General features: G+C 33.5%; 2 protein-coding genes across 2 annotated transcripts; both read right to left on the bottom strand.

Annotated features, from left to right (window-relative positions):
- Nucleotides 1–605: 605 nt before the first annotated feature.
- LOC115954442 lies at nt 606–1,196 on the bottom strand. The gene has a single exon (XM_031072297.1). It carries the CDS (start codon nt 1,105–1,107, stop codon nt 841–843), a length of 267 nt encoding a protein of 88 aa, XP_030928157.1. The 5' UTR covers nt 1,108–1,196; the 3' UTR covers nt 606–840.
- A 5,136-nt stretch (nt 1,197–6,332) lies between these two features.
- Nucleotides 6,333–6,761, bottom strand: LOC115956515 (zinc finger BED domain-containing protein RICESLEEPER 3-like). Its single transcript, XM_031074868.1, has one exon. The coding sequence runs from the start codon at nt 6,759–6,761 to the stop codon at nt 6,333–6,335; it is 429 nt and encodes a 142-aa protein (XP_030930728.1).
- Between the last annotated feature and the right edge of the window lie 9,700 nt (nt 6,762–16,461).

The raw sequence follows: 16,461 nt of genomic DNA, 5'->3' as shown, positions 1-16,461 counted from the left end.
AGTCTGAGCAGTGCTATCTTCAACGCTATAATGCATAGGACATCATAAATTTATTATTAAAACTCACTATTATGCGATAGGATAGTGTAAGAACTATACTCTCAGACTATTCTGCATTGTTATGTAGGAATGAGTAGGGGATCAAGAAGTTGCCTCAGTCAAGTATTTGGGTGTACCTCTTTTTTTTTTTTTTTCTTTTTTTGGTCGAACAATAGATCAAAAGATTTTATTATTATTATTATTATTTGTTAGAAAGAAGTTGGAAGCAAAAACAAGTGCAAATGCAAGAATTTTTCTTGGATGGATCGAGCAAATTTGATCAAATCAGTGGCCATATGTCCACCCTAATTTAAACATACAAAGGGGCTATGTGAAGATTCGAGGCCAGTAAAGGCTTCATCATGGGCTTGGAAAGCCTTAAAAGGGGTGAAGTCATTGCTTGCAAAAGGGACCAGTAGAATGGTAGGAAATGGGGATAGCATTTTGGTGTGGGATGATCCTTGAATTTCTAGTACTCCCTCTTACAGTCTTTGTCCTCAGTCAGTGTTCAGTGATGGAATATATCCCCTATATGATTGTGTCTCAGCTGATTACCCAAAGCAAAACATGTCGAGATATGTTTAAGCTTAATTAAATTCGTAAATAATATACGTATAAAGAATTTATAGGAAGATATTATAAGAGAAAATAAGTAAAAATCACATAAAACGAAGATGGAGAGGTAAGCTCATATAATACAAATTTGACCATTAATTTGCTTTAATAAGATAAACAATAATAGCCAGTAAAGGTAGGAATCATCTCACGGAAAATTGGGATTACATATCTTGAATTAACATACTAAAATCTAATAGTATTGGGACCCCAGCAGCTCAAGTCCATGACTTTTCTTATAGAATCCTCCTTGGACCGCTTTATGGTATTAGAAATAGCAGAAGAAGACTGAGCAGAGAGTTTCTTGGCCTGATAATAGGACCTGATATTGTTCTTGGCATGTTGCTGCATTGACCTTATAACAAAATTCCACCTGCACACCCCTTGGTCTTTCAGGGTCTCCACAGCAGCTATACTTGTTGCCACAATCCAAGCTTTGCAAGCTGAATTCATATTGGTTTTCGAGTCTTTAAGAATTTGGTGGTGAAAAGAGATGTATGTATGAGAAATTGAGGTTTTGGTTTTGAATTTGGTTGTTGGGGCAGAATAGAAGGGTGTTCTATCTTATATACCAGGGAAGTAGAAGTAGTAATAAGGTAGAAAACCACAGGCAGTTGCATCAGTGGTTTATGGAAAGTGGCCCCTGTATTTGTAGCAACACGCCAAAACTATGGGCTAACTTGAAATGGCAGGGCATACTATTTTTTATATTTTTTTTAGAAAGAAATGGCAGGTCATACTAGTTTATTGATTCGGACAAGAAAGTCTTGAGATGGTAATAGTTTGGAAGCGTAAACGACAAATATTTTGAAATCAAGTGTCGGCCTCATGTGCCTTTAGCCCATTAGAATCTAGAGGTCGACTTGTACATCAGCGTATCAATTCAACCTGTCTCAGAGGTTCTGCTTCCAGTGCCGTGTTCATTTTTTTGTTTTCCCTGTAACCGGGTTCTTCTTTAACATTAGGAATACTACCATACTAATACTAGGAAAACAAAATTTCTAGAAATACAATTTATTCCATAGATTTTGCTACAATTTTTCTACTTGACTTTTTATGAATAGTTGAGAAAAATAAATAAATTGTGGTTTCATGTAAAAGTATCAAGCAACCAATTACAACCTGACATATATAATAATTGTGATAAAGTGTTAAATAGGTTGTGGTCCTAAAATTATTCTTAAGAAAAATTATTAGTTGCTAATGGAATACTCAACAATATGATACTCTCTCCTTCTTTTAAATCGTGAATTATATCAATGAGTTCCAGTTAGCTTAACTGGTAAAGTCTCTGATGGTTGTACAAGAGATTTAGAGTTCAATCCCCATCTATATAAAAAACTTATTGATGTTTTGGTCTGATAATAAAGAGCTAAAGCTTTAATTAGTAAAACTCAATATTAGTATTTGAGAGGAGAGAATAATACATTAACGTTACTCTCAAAATGTTGAGAATATGGTGAGAGGAGAGAATAATACATTAATGTTACTCTCAAAATGTTGAGAATATGAGGTAATTAAGATAAGAGCCTGTCTTGTTCCACTATTTTCAGGGTGTTTTTCTTTTCATTTTTTTTAAAACAGTGGGCCTCAATGGTATTTTTGTTTGCCTAGTGTTTTCTTTTTCAATTTTTCAGAAAACTAAATCTAGATTTGGGTGAAAAAAAAATGAAATAGTTCCAACATTCAACCAAGTTTTATGATATATAATATGATTTTAACCTATAACGTTTATTCCACCATGATAATTACTCTTTATCACCAAGAAAAAAAAAATTAATTAGTTTCTTTTTGGTGGATGCAACATTGGATCTCAAGTTCCTAATTCAACAATAAAATATTTTACTAATTAAGCTAACTGCCCAATAATATGATATTAGCAAAATGATTATAAATCGTATTTGTAATATTAAAGTTTTATAGACATTACTTGAATTTTTGGATTTCTATGCCATATCTCCTACTTGGACAGGTGTTTCGTTCCTACTGCCTATGCAATTTCAATTGTGGAACCACAAACCAATATTCGCTTACGCTTCCTAGTAGTAGGAGTGACCGAATGAGTAACTGAAAATTGGAATTGTGTGCTGTTGATACATAGGAATGAGTTCTGCAAGTTCCAGAAGTGAGGGATCAAGAAGCTGTCTCAAGGGGTCTAAGTTTTTGGGTTTACCTCTCTTTTTGTCAAACAACATATTGAAATATTTTTTATTCATTGTAGAGAAGTTGGAAGCAAAACAAGTGGCTGGAAAGTGGAAATGCAAGAATTTATGTTAGGTGGATCGAGCAACTTTAATCAAATCAGTGGCGATGTCCCCCGTATCATTGCAGAATAGAGAAGTTGGAAGCAAAACAAGTGGCTGGAAAGTGGAAATGCAAGAATTTATGTTAGATGGATCGAGCAACTTTAATCAAATCAGTGGCGATGTCCCCCGGATCATTGCAGAATAGAGAAGTTGGAAGCAAAACAAGTGGCTGGAAAGTGGAAATGCAAGAATTTGATCATTGCAGAATTGTGGAATCCTAAAAAGCCTGGTGAATTCTTTTAGACTTGTGTCATAGTTCATAGTGTTGGGTCCCAAACCTAGTCTTTTTGTGAATTAAGAAAATGATTAACAATTTTAATAAATTTCAAAAATTATTATCAAGCCAAAATATCAATTATACACAAAAAATTTACATGAAAAACACTTTCTCCTTGAAGGGAAAAACCATGGAACAAACTCCTAATAAATCCATAGGGTCCGTTTGGATTGAACTTATTGTTGCTGAAACTGAAAACTGAAAACTGAAAACTGAAAGTACTGTAACAAAATAATTTTTAAATGTGTGAATAGTATCGTGAGACCTATTTTTAATATTTTTTAGTACATGAACAGTGATGAACAGTGCTGCTACAGTGCTAGTTGTACCTGGAACGCGTGAAGTTAAAAAAAAAAAAGGAAAAACGCAGCTTTGGATTCAACGGAAAACGCTGAATCCAAACGGCACCATAATTATAAAAACAGTTACAATATCATCTCAAGTTTTATGTCTAACTTGAAATCCACACCAAATACAATAAACACCTAAAAAAAACTCTGGTATAGTCATGTAGATAGCATTTTATTTGGCACATTTTAAGGGGTGTGGTGGTCCGTTCCTAACAATCTTGGGTTTTTGGGCATCGACCCCCAATTTACTTGTACTCTAGGTTACGCTTATCCCACAATGGGAAGTCCAAAAAGTGGCCTCTCAAGTTACTGAGGGAGTTAAGATGTTACTTTGGCCCTTAACACTCTTGATCTTGGCTCAGCGAAGATGACTAACAGGCAATCGAGCCATTTCCCTGAAATCCAAACAGGATTCCTTAGTTCCGAGGATGCATTTTTACTCACTACTCTCATGTTTCACTTTCCCCAAAATTTTCAACCCTCGATTCCTACCCCTCCTCTCCTATTTATACCCTCCCCTTAATGGGGTTATCATGATGAGGGGATCTCCCCCATGTTAATGGGTCCCTCCATATCTATTGCTGACTAGAGAGGACCCACCTCTACTGCTGATATGGCTTCCTAGTAACTTATGCCTGATGCCAGTTATTTCTCGATGGGCGAATTCTCCCAAGGCATTATCTCTTGTTCACGACGTATATTGGGGTACTTAGTTCGAATGTTCGGCCAGGCCCATCTCAGCTCGACTAAGTGGATCGAGAGGGGCTGAGACCATTCAATGAGTGGGCCTGCAGATTGAGGTCAGGATGCTACTCTTGGTTCGTACAAGGGACATTTGTATTAGATTAATAGCCATGATAAATATTGACTAGTATGGTATGATAAATATTGACTGGTAGGTTACGATATTAATAGCATTGTTCTTTCTTCTTTTTCTTTTTTGCATAAACTTCAATATTATTTAATCAAACTAAAATAAGGTTACTACAGTCAACCTCACAAGTTGTCCTTAAGACATAGTAGTGTGATGAGAGAGAGAGAGAGAGAGAGAGATCCCACCTATTGTGTATTACTAGATTAGTGGCCAGTATGATAAATATCAACTAGTAGTATGATATTACGATATTGATAGCATTTTTTTTTTTTTTTTTGATAAACTTCAATATTATTTAATCAAACTAAAACACGAAAACTACAGTCAACCTCACATGTAGTCCTTAAGATATTGTTTGATAGTAGTGTGATGGAGAGACAGAGAGATCCCACCTATTGTGTATTTGGGTAGCCAAAGAACCAAATATTAGTTCCAACTCAGACTTCAACTTTTTTTTTAAAGGTAAAAATGTTCTTTTGTATCCTTACATATAATACACGTTCTATTCATTCCTAAAATATTTTAAAAAAAAATTGTTTTTGTCCCTAATCCTTCTGTTCACTTTTATTAAACCTATTTTAGGGGTTAAAAAGGAATTGAAACTATATTTTAGATACAATATTGATATAGTTTAGATTCTATTTTTGTCATTGAAATTAGGGGTGTGCGCGGGTCGGATTGGGCAGGTAAAGGCTAATATTTCTATCCAATCTGCCACTAGCGGGTTGGGAAAATTCCAATCCACCAAAGTCTAAATCCGGCTTATTGGTTACAAATTTTGGCAATTTGAACTCAGCGGGTTAGGCAGGTTGGCATTAACAATGTTTTTTTTTTTTTTTTTAATTATCACAAACTACAATTTGTTATTGAATAATCTCAAAATATAACTAACGCACACAAAAAACTAAAGTAGATTTTATTCAATAATCTCAATTCCAACACAAACATAGGGTCAATGAAAAATAGATATATCATCTCTAACAAAAGTAGGCTCTGCCTTACAACTTATGAAATTAAAAAAACAGTAGGATCTGCCTTACAACTTGGGAAAATTAAATCAACAAACTCAATGTCTTAACATTCCCAAAGTCACATCAAGGATTCAAAATAATAACATACCAACATAACAAATAAACTTCAAAATGGTATGCATGGTCTCAAAAGCCACAATGTAATCAAATTAAACCCACCGAAAATAAACATAGTTCCAACAAAAGTTCTTCACAAAATAGACTACATCAATCAACTTCAAGCTTGGTACCACTCTAAAAATTAAGTCAAACTCCTCCAAAGCAAGTAGCAACCTAATCAATCATCCACAACATAAGATAAAATGAATGTTACTGTTATTATTTTGTTCATGTTATCATTTATAATGTAATCAATCTAATCAAGTTTAAGCAAAAGAAGACAGAGAAAGGATGTTACCTGCCTAAGCCAAGTTCCTCAAAATCAACTAAATCAATTCTCCACATCTTTTATATTTAAAGCAACAAATTCTGAAAAAAAAAATATATATATATATATATATATATATATTACATATAATAAACATGTTACTACAATTAATCAAAACTATCTACATTAAAGTATCCATAACCAGCTTCAACAAATAATTCTTTTTTAAAAATGTTACCTGACTCAATTTCTTCATATTCTTCTCAATCATCCATAACCTCTTGAAGGTTGATTGGAATTGGTGAAGACCGCAACCAATTCTGTCCACAAATAAGAGTCTCCACCATCTTTGGAGTTAGAGAACTTCGAAATGGATCAAGTACACGTCCACTAGTACTAAAAGCTGACTTAAAGGCCACTGTAGAGACTGGAACAGCCATGCTATTTGAGAGAGAATTTGATACTTGTGGCTATTATGCCAAAATATCAAATTTAGCATTGCCTAGACCCTCACAATTTTTTGTCAGAAACCTATCCACTTCAGATTTATTCTCCAAACTTTTTGCCTCCTCCAAGTGTTTCTTATATTGAAAGGCAAATAACTTGCTAGCATCTTCCTCCTCATCATCAACATCCATCTCAAAAGTTTGACTTACACTAGGTTTTGCAACATTAGCACTAGTATCCTTTTGAAGATAGTGCTTATATAATTTTGTTAATGTTGCCTTCTCCATTGCTGTTAGTTCTTCTGCCTTGGAATTCACATAAACTTGTTTAAAGGAAAACATGATATATCTCAATTTATAACGAGGGTCTAGCACAACAGCAACATACAACAAAAACTTGATATTTTTAATATTCTCCCAATATTTGTCATATTTCTTTCTCATGCTAGCAGCCATATTCTTCAACATATTATCCTCACTTCTACTTAAAGTCAACAATTTAGATTGCACTGACACAAGTTCATGGAAAAATGCATTAGATGTGACATATAAAGAGATTGAAAATCGCAAAGTCACCTTATAAAAAAGTTTTAGAAATTGCACAAAGATTCTAGCCTTTCCCTAATCAAGCACATTAGGAGGCCCACTGTTCTTTCTTCCCCTCCATTTTCCTCTCTCATTATCATATTCAACCTCATTCTCATCATTATCATCATCATTGAAATATGAGTCAAATTGTGAGTCTTCCTCTTGTAGACACTTAAAAGCATTTTGGAACTTCACAGCGACCTCCAACATCATATAGGTTGAATTCCACCTAGTTGGAAAATCTAGGCATACTAGACTTTTACTAGGAATTTTTTCACGCTCTACACAGTTCTTAAAAGTTTGAAGCCTAGATGGAGAAGACCTAACATATCTCACTGCATTTCTAATCTTAACAACTAATTCATTTTGATCTTTTAAGCCCTCACACACAATAAGATTAACAATGTGTGCACAACACCTCATATGCAAAAACTCATTATCCAAAATGGTGGTCTTCCAATCCTTAGTTTTTCTTTTCAAATATTTTATGGCAGTATCATTTGAACTTGCATTATCAAGTGTGATTGTAAATATCCTATCTATCCCCCACTCTTGCAAGCACTTCTCAATATGCTTACTAATTGTGGCACCCTTGTGATTAGGAACAATGCAAAAATTTAAGATTCTTTTATGCAAGTTCCAATCATTATCAATCCAATGAGCAGTAAGACACATATAGCTAAGATTTTGAATTGATGTCCAAGTGTCAGTGGTTAGGCATACTCGTTGCTTTTGAAATGCGTGAGGCATTGATTATAAAGCTTATTCCATAAATTACTAGTCCCATCCCTTTTCCCACGACACCCATAGTCTTTACCATAGTAATTACATGATGCTCTAAGGTTATTAGGATCACAATCACCCATCGTTGAAAAGTGATCCCAAACTTCAGATTTTTTCCTTTTAGGACACTTAGGAGGAAGTGCATTGATATTACCTGTGGTTGGAGACTTGGGTTTGTCATTAGGTTTGTCATTGTGAGCACTAGATGTTCCACCCTTCATCACCTATTAAAAAAATTAGACAAAGACAATGAATAAGATGAACTGTAAGAATATGTAATATATAACATATTAACTTGAATATACAATGAACAATAAATACTTGAATATACAATGAACTGCCAGAAATAGAATGGCTTTACATGTAATATATTAACACTTTTTATATTATATAAATGGATCAATGACAGAAACCGAAATAGAAAAAGACAAACAAAAACTAAACAATACAAGACAAGAAAGCAAATAAGCAATTACCTTAGTGGCTATCGGTGAAGAATTGAAAGGATATTAAATAGGTTTCAAAAAGTTTAAAGAAGAAAGAGGAAGGGAAAAACAGCGACTGAAGGTATAGGCAGTGAAGAGAAAAAGTGAGACTTAGGGCATATAAATACAAATTGTATAAATACACTGTATATACGGCTGAAGTAAATGGGGTGGGTGGTAGGTAGGGGTGTTTAAGGTTTCAATGTTGATTTTTAAGATTTTGTTTAAGGAATTTTTTGAAGGCCGGTTCTATTTAGGGAATGGATAATTGATTAGTTGTAAAAATTTATTATGTGAATTGATTAACTTTAAATAATTAACAATCTAAACTAATTTTTTTTTTTATGTATATTTAATTATTAATTAAGTGGGCGGATTGGGTTGTAGCAGGTTTGCAATTTTTCAATCCGTAACCCAATACAATCCGCAATTTTAGGGGTCTAACCCGCCCTACCCAAACCGCCTAACTTTATGACCCCGCACAGGGCGGGCGGTTGGTTGCAAGTCAGCAAGTTAAGCGGATATTTTGCACACCTCTACTACATGAGTTAACTATTCATGAGGACAGCCTATGATAGCTTTGGAAGTTGTGATTATTGTACCTTATGTCGCTGAACGTTAGGCGATGCTTGCCTAGTACATTTGCTCATTCTATGATCACTTTCCTCTTCTTGAACCATTTCTTTCCTCCACATATCAAGTGGTAGAGATGGTGTTCTAAGCAAATTTTGACGCGTTACTTGGCCACTCAATTTGGTACTACTGCCATCATTTTTCTTTTCTTTAATTCCTTCTCTCCTCCCTATACATGTTGGAGACTGCATTGGTGTTTGAAGCAAATTCGGATCCACTGTTTGCTGATTCAACTTGCTCATAGTGCGATCACTTTCTTTTTCTTTAGTTCCTTCTTCTCTCCCTAAACAAGGTGGTAAAGATGGAGTGCAAACCAAATTAGGACTGGCAAAATCATTGTCTTCTGTGAGCTTCCTTGTCAAGGAAGTGTTTTCCCCATTTAAGTTCTTCACCAATATCTCTTGACCAAAATTTGAGGAAGGACAAAGATCAGAATGGCACTTAAACATCCTTGTTTTTCTATAAAGCAAGTTCTCAAAGAACCAACTTTCCTCCAAAAGATCCAATGCTTCTACCTTTTCATCTCTACTTGAAGAAGACTCAAAAAGGTCATCAACATGCTCCGTCCTCGCTTGCACAACTAATCCCTCAACAAGTTAAAAGAATCCACATGGGCTTTCTTGTATCTCGGATTATATGCTATCTACTAAAATATTCAAAGCCCATGTGGGATATAAATAAAACCATGTGCATTGGACTTGGAACAAGGTATATTATATGAGGAAAATGGTAAATTGTGAAGATGTTTGATGAGATGCTCAAATAGAGGGATGTGAATTGAAGTGATAAGTATGGTATTTGGAGTCAAAACAACAAATGAAATATGGGAGACGGTTGGATGCTTAGACGACGAATGACGCTGTTATGACAGCAAATTTCCCATGTGATGGCCTATTTGTTTAGGCAGCTACTCAAAAGGGCCCTTGTTCTTTGAATTTTTTTTTTGTGTTTTTTTTTTTTTTCCATTTCTGATAGCTAAGGTTCTAGACTTCTAGGTGTTAATATATTGGAAAAATAGCCGCAAAGAAATTTCTTTTATAAAATTGTACTAAGCGGTTAGGACTAGGTGGCTCTCTAACTTGTAGAGAATTGCAAAGAATCCATGTTTTTTAGCGGAAATAGGGGCATTGACCTTGAACGTGGCCTTGTTCAACATGATGTTGAGTTTATGGCCTAAGTCATGGTCACAGAAATGTAGTCATAGACCTTGGCCCAAAAGGCACCACATGGCTGATCTTAGGCCCAGTCAGTGAGGAGCAAATATGAATATTTACTATTGATATTAGTAATGAATTGATTGGAATTATATTTGACTTGAATGGATTCTTGTACAAGTCGAAAAAAATTTTAACTTTCTTTTTTTTTCTTTTTGGTTTGTGTACAAGAAGCGTTGGAGGAGGGATTCAAACCGAAATTCTTTCTATATTGGAAATTAAATAATGTCATTGAACTACACACTCATTTAAAAAAAAAAATTTAATTTAATTTTGGCTCATCAATGTATTTTAATATTACCAAAAAAAAAAAAATTGCTATTCACAAAAAAATTATAAGAACTTTCCATAAAAATGACATGGTGGTAGGTTTTCCCTAAGACTATACCTGGGTTTGGAGATCATTGCTCAGGCTAAAGGTTGGGGATGGTACAAAAATTTTCCTTTGGCATGATCTATGGCCACCCAGATTACACTTTATTTCAATGGCATGGACCTAGGGTTATATATGATGCTGCTAGTCATTTGATCTCACTAAAGGTTGCTATGAAGTAAGGTTTGACACTATGACTACTACTCTTATTTAAGCTAAAGGTTGGGAACCAAGAATTTCAGAACAGCCAGTCAAATAGAATTCCTCATTTGAATTGGAAAAACCTTTGGTCCCTCAAACTCCCATACAAAGTAATTGTTTTTTTTTTATGGAGGCTTAGCCAGAAAGTTCTTCCTCTTAGAACAGTTTGTCCAAAAGACACGTAAAATGTGACACTGTTTGCCCCTCATGTAAATCGAGGATGAAACATTTGACATGCTCTTTCACAAGAGTAGTATAGTGGAGCTTTGATCTAAACCTAAGAGTTGAAAGACTACAAACCTTGCCAATTGATTCCATGGTTAACAACCTGGTCCAATGAGATAAATCTGAAGGGATCCTGCTGTGTCCCAAGGCAGGATCACTACTACTACTGGGTGATCACATTGCAGATTAGCCGTATGGATTGCCTCAAGAAGTTGTTTAGTTCAATAAGAATTCCTTTCAATAGGAGATTACATTGCTTTTGGTTCGGTATTATCCTTTATTGTTATTTAATTTTATCTTGGGAATGATTGTTATCTTATCTCTGTTACGGCTAAGATTTGATGATATGAGTTGTTATCTGATTATGTATTTAAATTGAGCAATGAGAAATAAGAGGCGGTAGAGAAATTAAAACCCAAATTCCTGTTTCTCCCTTTTGTTCTTGGAGATTATAACCAGATAGTAGTGTTTCTACAGTATTGGCTACTACACTTCGAGTCTCTCTGAACCATTTGGAAAAGCAGTGATGAAGCTGCTTTCAAAGATAATACACCTGACACTAGCTAGAAGGTGATAAACAATTGGGCTACAAGGCTCTTAGTACAAGAAAATGCATGTCTTCTTCAGATTTCTAAACTAAAACCTTTTATTTCTTTTTGCATTAGTCATGGCGAGTAGTACCAGAAGTCAATATTGCTAATATTAAAAGAACGTATATGAAACATTTAAAGGATGATAAAAACGATTAGAGATATTATGCTTACAAGAAAAATGGTAGATGCTATAATCAAAACATATCATGCATGATGCATCCTCTAAAACATACATTCAACTTTTATTTGAGAGATTTGATAGAACCAGAATGAAAGAATGTAATAATAGTACTGTTGAACATGTCAATTATTTGTAAGTTATTGCAAAAGAGTCTGTTGTTCTAGGAAATCTAATTCTTGATAGGATCTAATTCCTCATAGGACGCAAGTATCTTCAATTTTTTATAACTTGCCTGACTCATGGGAATATATAATAATCCCTGAAACTATGAAAAAATTATCAACTCTTTTGGGGATAAAAGTAGAAAGAAGTTCTAAAAGAACACATCTAAATCTCTCATAATAGTTGTTTCTGCTAGTGAACCCTCAAAGAATGGAATCCGTAAAAATGAAAAGAGAAATTCTTTCTAAAAGTTTCAAAAGCAAAGGAAAGAATTTGAAAAATAATGACAAGAATAAGTGGAGTAGGGGAAAAATGATCAAGGTAAAAAAAAATAAAAAATAAAAAGGTTATTATCAAGCTAATTGTTGTGAAAATAAAAATAGCAACAATACCAACAAATTTAATTTTGAAGACTCCAAAGATATAGTTTGTGTGACATTGAATCACTTTTAGTTAACGTTGACTATGAAGCCTAGTGGGTAAATTTTGGATTATCGTGTCATGTGGCAAAGATGAGAAACTTCGTTGTTCACATGAAAGAGGTTAAAGTCGGTGATCATTATGTATACATAGTAATAATACTTATTGTAAAGTATTAAATATTGGAACTATGAAAATCATGATACCTGGAGAAAGAAAATCTTTATATGTCTGATGTGTATATTTTAATGGTACCCACCATGAAAAATAACATGTCTCTTAAATGGATGCAAATGGATTTTGAGATTCATTTTCATTCTAAAATGTGTTGGGAAACATTGTAAAATCTTAATATGAGAGACTAAGATTGATGAAGTATTACTAACTTATTGTTGTTTCCTTGCTAATAAAATGCAATAGTTGGTCCATTTGCCTATTTAATGCGAAGGTGAATGTTGCTAAGTTTAGATGACACATTCTCTGGTTTGTCAACATCCTTTTGCAATTACTGGGGGATTCTCAGACCCTTCCTCGGCAAGAAGTTTCTGTCTCGTCAACCGAAGTGGTGGATGTTGGTTTATGTTGGGTTTCCAGAGGGGGGCTCCTCGGGATGGATCCCTGGGCCCATGGATTGGCCTGACTTCCCCTCTATACTTTGTAGGTTGGGTTTGTTCTCCAAGCCCTCCTCATTTCCTTTAAATATAAAGCTATACTAGTGGCAAATGAATTTACACACACACAAGGGATTTACTTCCATTAGAATTTTAATGTCCATTATTGCTACAATGATTTTTAGACTTAGACCATTCAAAGAACTAGAAAAGGGAGAGATTCAAGGCTTTTAAGGTTGGACCGAGATTCAACTGAGGTCGAACCATAATGACGTCAAAACTAATTTAATAATAATTAAAATGGTAAAATTAACAAAATTTTACTAAAAAAATATCTTAAAACTTTTAAACAACTTTCAAATGAATTTTCACCATTTTTATAAATTTAATAGAAAATTATAAATCATAACAAGAATTACAAATTTGTGTTTTGTGTGCATGTCGCATGATCGGCCAAAGTCACCAAATTCACTTAACTACAGTCAGCACCAACCCCCCCCCCCTCTCTCAACCAACCCAAGTAAAATAAAACCCCAACCATCTCTCCCTTTGCCAATTATCCCATCTCTCTCTCACTCCACCAATGTTCATTGCCACCGCTGTCCCTTGGCAGCAACACCATCAATGAGCTCGACTCAACTAAGCCATTATATCTCCAATATTACTCTTACTCTCTTACAAAAATGGGGAAAAAATAAAAGAATAGAGGAAATATTTTTAGATCTCAAAATTTGTGACTCATTGTGCATGCACAATACCTGATCTGATTACTAAGTGCACCACATCAGCAATTACAGCCAAAAACAAAAAAGACCATTTTTTTTTTTTTTTTTGCAAAGCTACAAGGGATTTAGAGTTTTAGAACGAAGCAACCAAGGAAAAGAATTTCACATATAAAACTAAAGCAAAAGGTTTACAACAAAAGAAATAACGAACTTTTCATCTCCATGCTTCCCAAAAAAATAAAAACTTCTGGGCATCCAAAATATTCCCTCCAACTCACAATATACCTTCTTCAGAACCAGCAAAACTCAACTTCCTTTGCAGTAGTCTAACAAATCAAATTTTTCTTTCAAACAAGAAACAAACTGCCCCATATGTACTCTCAGTTCCCATTTCAAGCCAAAATTCTCAAAAATAAATCTTTCTTTTTACCTTGATAGTTCTAAACAAGAAATTCGATCCAAATCAAATGCTATATTTACAGCTAAATCCACTCACGAAAGAATATTTTTTGTTTTCCTATTTTTGTAAGAGAGTTAAGACTAAATGGAGAGAGAAAGGAGTGTTTTTTGCTGATTTGAGCCAACCTACCTGAGATATCACCGCCAAGGATGACAATGGCAACAAATGGTGGTGGAGAGAGAGAGAGAGAGAGAGAGAGAGAGAGGTGGACCAGCAAAAAGAAAAATGGTTGAGGGTTTTGTTTTGTTTTACTTGGATTGGGGCTGTGGTAAAGGAAATTTGGTGACTTTGGTCGGTCATGTGACATGCACATGACTTAAGACAAATGTTAGGTTCATAAGTTGCTACATAACACTATTTGCAGCAACTCTTGCAAAGGAAATCCTAGCCCTACTTTTATATCTTTTCTGTCAATGATATTTTGATTGGTCATAATGGTGTTGCATTTACATGTGAAGTTCAAATATTTCTAAAATTCTAGTTTGAATTGAAAGGGTTGGGTGAAGCATCCTATGTATTAGGAATGCAAATTATTAGAAATAGAAATCTAAATAATTTCAATTATCTTGAGAGTAATATCTTGATAAAATTGTACAAAGTTTTATATAGTTCAAATCATAGATACTCTCATTCATAAGCAAATAAAACTATCTAAGAAAATGTGTTCTATGCTATGTACTAGACCTGGTCTTACTTTTTATTTATTTTTAATTGTAAGTCTTCTAAGTAGATTTTAAAGTAAACCAGGTGAGATCTATTGGGCAGTTGTTAAAAGTCATATATTGACTTTTAATGAGGAATATTTGAAAATTGATGGATATTTTGATGTTAATTTCTATTGTGACACAAATAATCAGTGGCAAAGCCATAAACTTTTCTCAAGGGCCCAAGTTGAATGAATCATTATATTCCGGTATTCTTAATTCTCTCAATATAAATTTGTATAACTTTGTTTTTAGAAAAAAAAAAAATATTTTCCTAATTTGATTTACTTTTATATTTTTATAAACCTATGTTATAAATGCTCCTAGAATTAATGACTTATATATGACAAAAAAAATCAATAATAAAAAGAAAATAAAGGAGGCAACAATAAATTAAAGAGTGTTTATAATTTTTTTTAATTGAAGGGGGCATTGCCTAAAATTTATCAAAATTTTGAATATTTAACATTAAAATAAAGGGGGAGGGGAATTTTTGCGAGTGGGGGCAGTGAATGGATAAGAGAGCATAAGTATTTTCACTTTCATGTCCAAATTTGTGGGAATAGAATGAACGATGAAAATTTTAATGTTTAGGCTAAAATACAAATTGCACCTTCTAAGTTTAGCTGAAATTCATTTCAGTCCTCTAAGTTTCAAATTTATTCAATTCAGGTCTTCTTTCCAATTTTGTTAAAAATTTACCATTAAAAAATATATATTATTTTCACATGAAAAAAAAAATCTAAAAATAATAAAAATATTTTATAGATTTTTTTTTTGAGATTTTTTTTTTCAAAAAATCTTTTTTCTTTAGTGAATTGCATACTTAACGGAATTGGATAAAATGTTTGAATTGAAGTAATTTAAAACTTAGAGAACTCCATTAAATGAAAATAAAGTTAGAAAACCGAAATGAATTTCAATCAAACTTAAAGAGTACAATCATTTTAGCCTAATGTTTATATCCTAATTAATAGGAACATAATGGAAGGTTAGGAATTCTAGTGGGTCTATAAAATGTAATGTTAGTACTATATAAAAAATCACAATTATCTTACATGGTAAATTATAATTATTTGTCTGTCATTTTTACATGAACCCATTACCTTTTTTCTAAAAATACTCTGCATTTTTTTTTTTGTGGGTGGCATCAGTTTTTTTGGGATACAAAACAATCCTAAGATCCTTTTATGTAGCTGCCTAAACAAAAGGCCATTCGCATGGGAAGTGTGCATGACAGTGTCATGCGTCTAATCAAACAACCATACTAATCACTTCAATTCGCATCTCTCTCTTTGAGCACCTCATCAAACGTCTTCATAAAATACCATTTTCCACATAGAATATACCTAGTTCCATGTCCAAAACACATGGTTTTATTTATAATAGGGCCGGCCCTAGGCCTAGGCCACTTAGGCCATTGCCTAGGACCCCCTACTAGAGAAAAGCCCCAAATTTGGGGGCAAAAATTGTTTTTATTTAATAATATTTTTGGGAGATACTAAAAAAAATATAGTTTTCATTTTTTTTTTTCTTACTATTAAGAAGGCCCAAAAAATTAAGAAAATAATAGAGATAGAGATAAGACAAATTTAAATAAATAGGATTTATAAATAGACGTGTTACTAATTACAAGTAATTCAAATAGGAAAATGTTAAAAATACTATAGATTTTATTACATAACTTTTATAATTTGATGTGACAATGAATATGATAAGTGGACTTCAACAAATTATTATATGCATTTTTGAATGAATTTTTGTGATTTATGATATATCTTTGTAATTCTCATGTTGT

Source organism: Quercus lobata, chromosome 8 (genome assembly GCF_001633185.2).
Source record: "Quercus lobata isolate SW786 chromosome 8, ValleyOak3.0 Primary Assembly, whole genome shotgun sequence".
NCBI lineage: Eukaryota > Viridiplantae > Streptophyta > Magnoliopsida > Fagales > Fagaceae > Quercus > Quercus lobata.
Note: the sequence above shows the minus strand (reverse complement) of the source record. Positions and strands in the feature narration are given on the sequence as shown.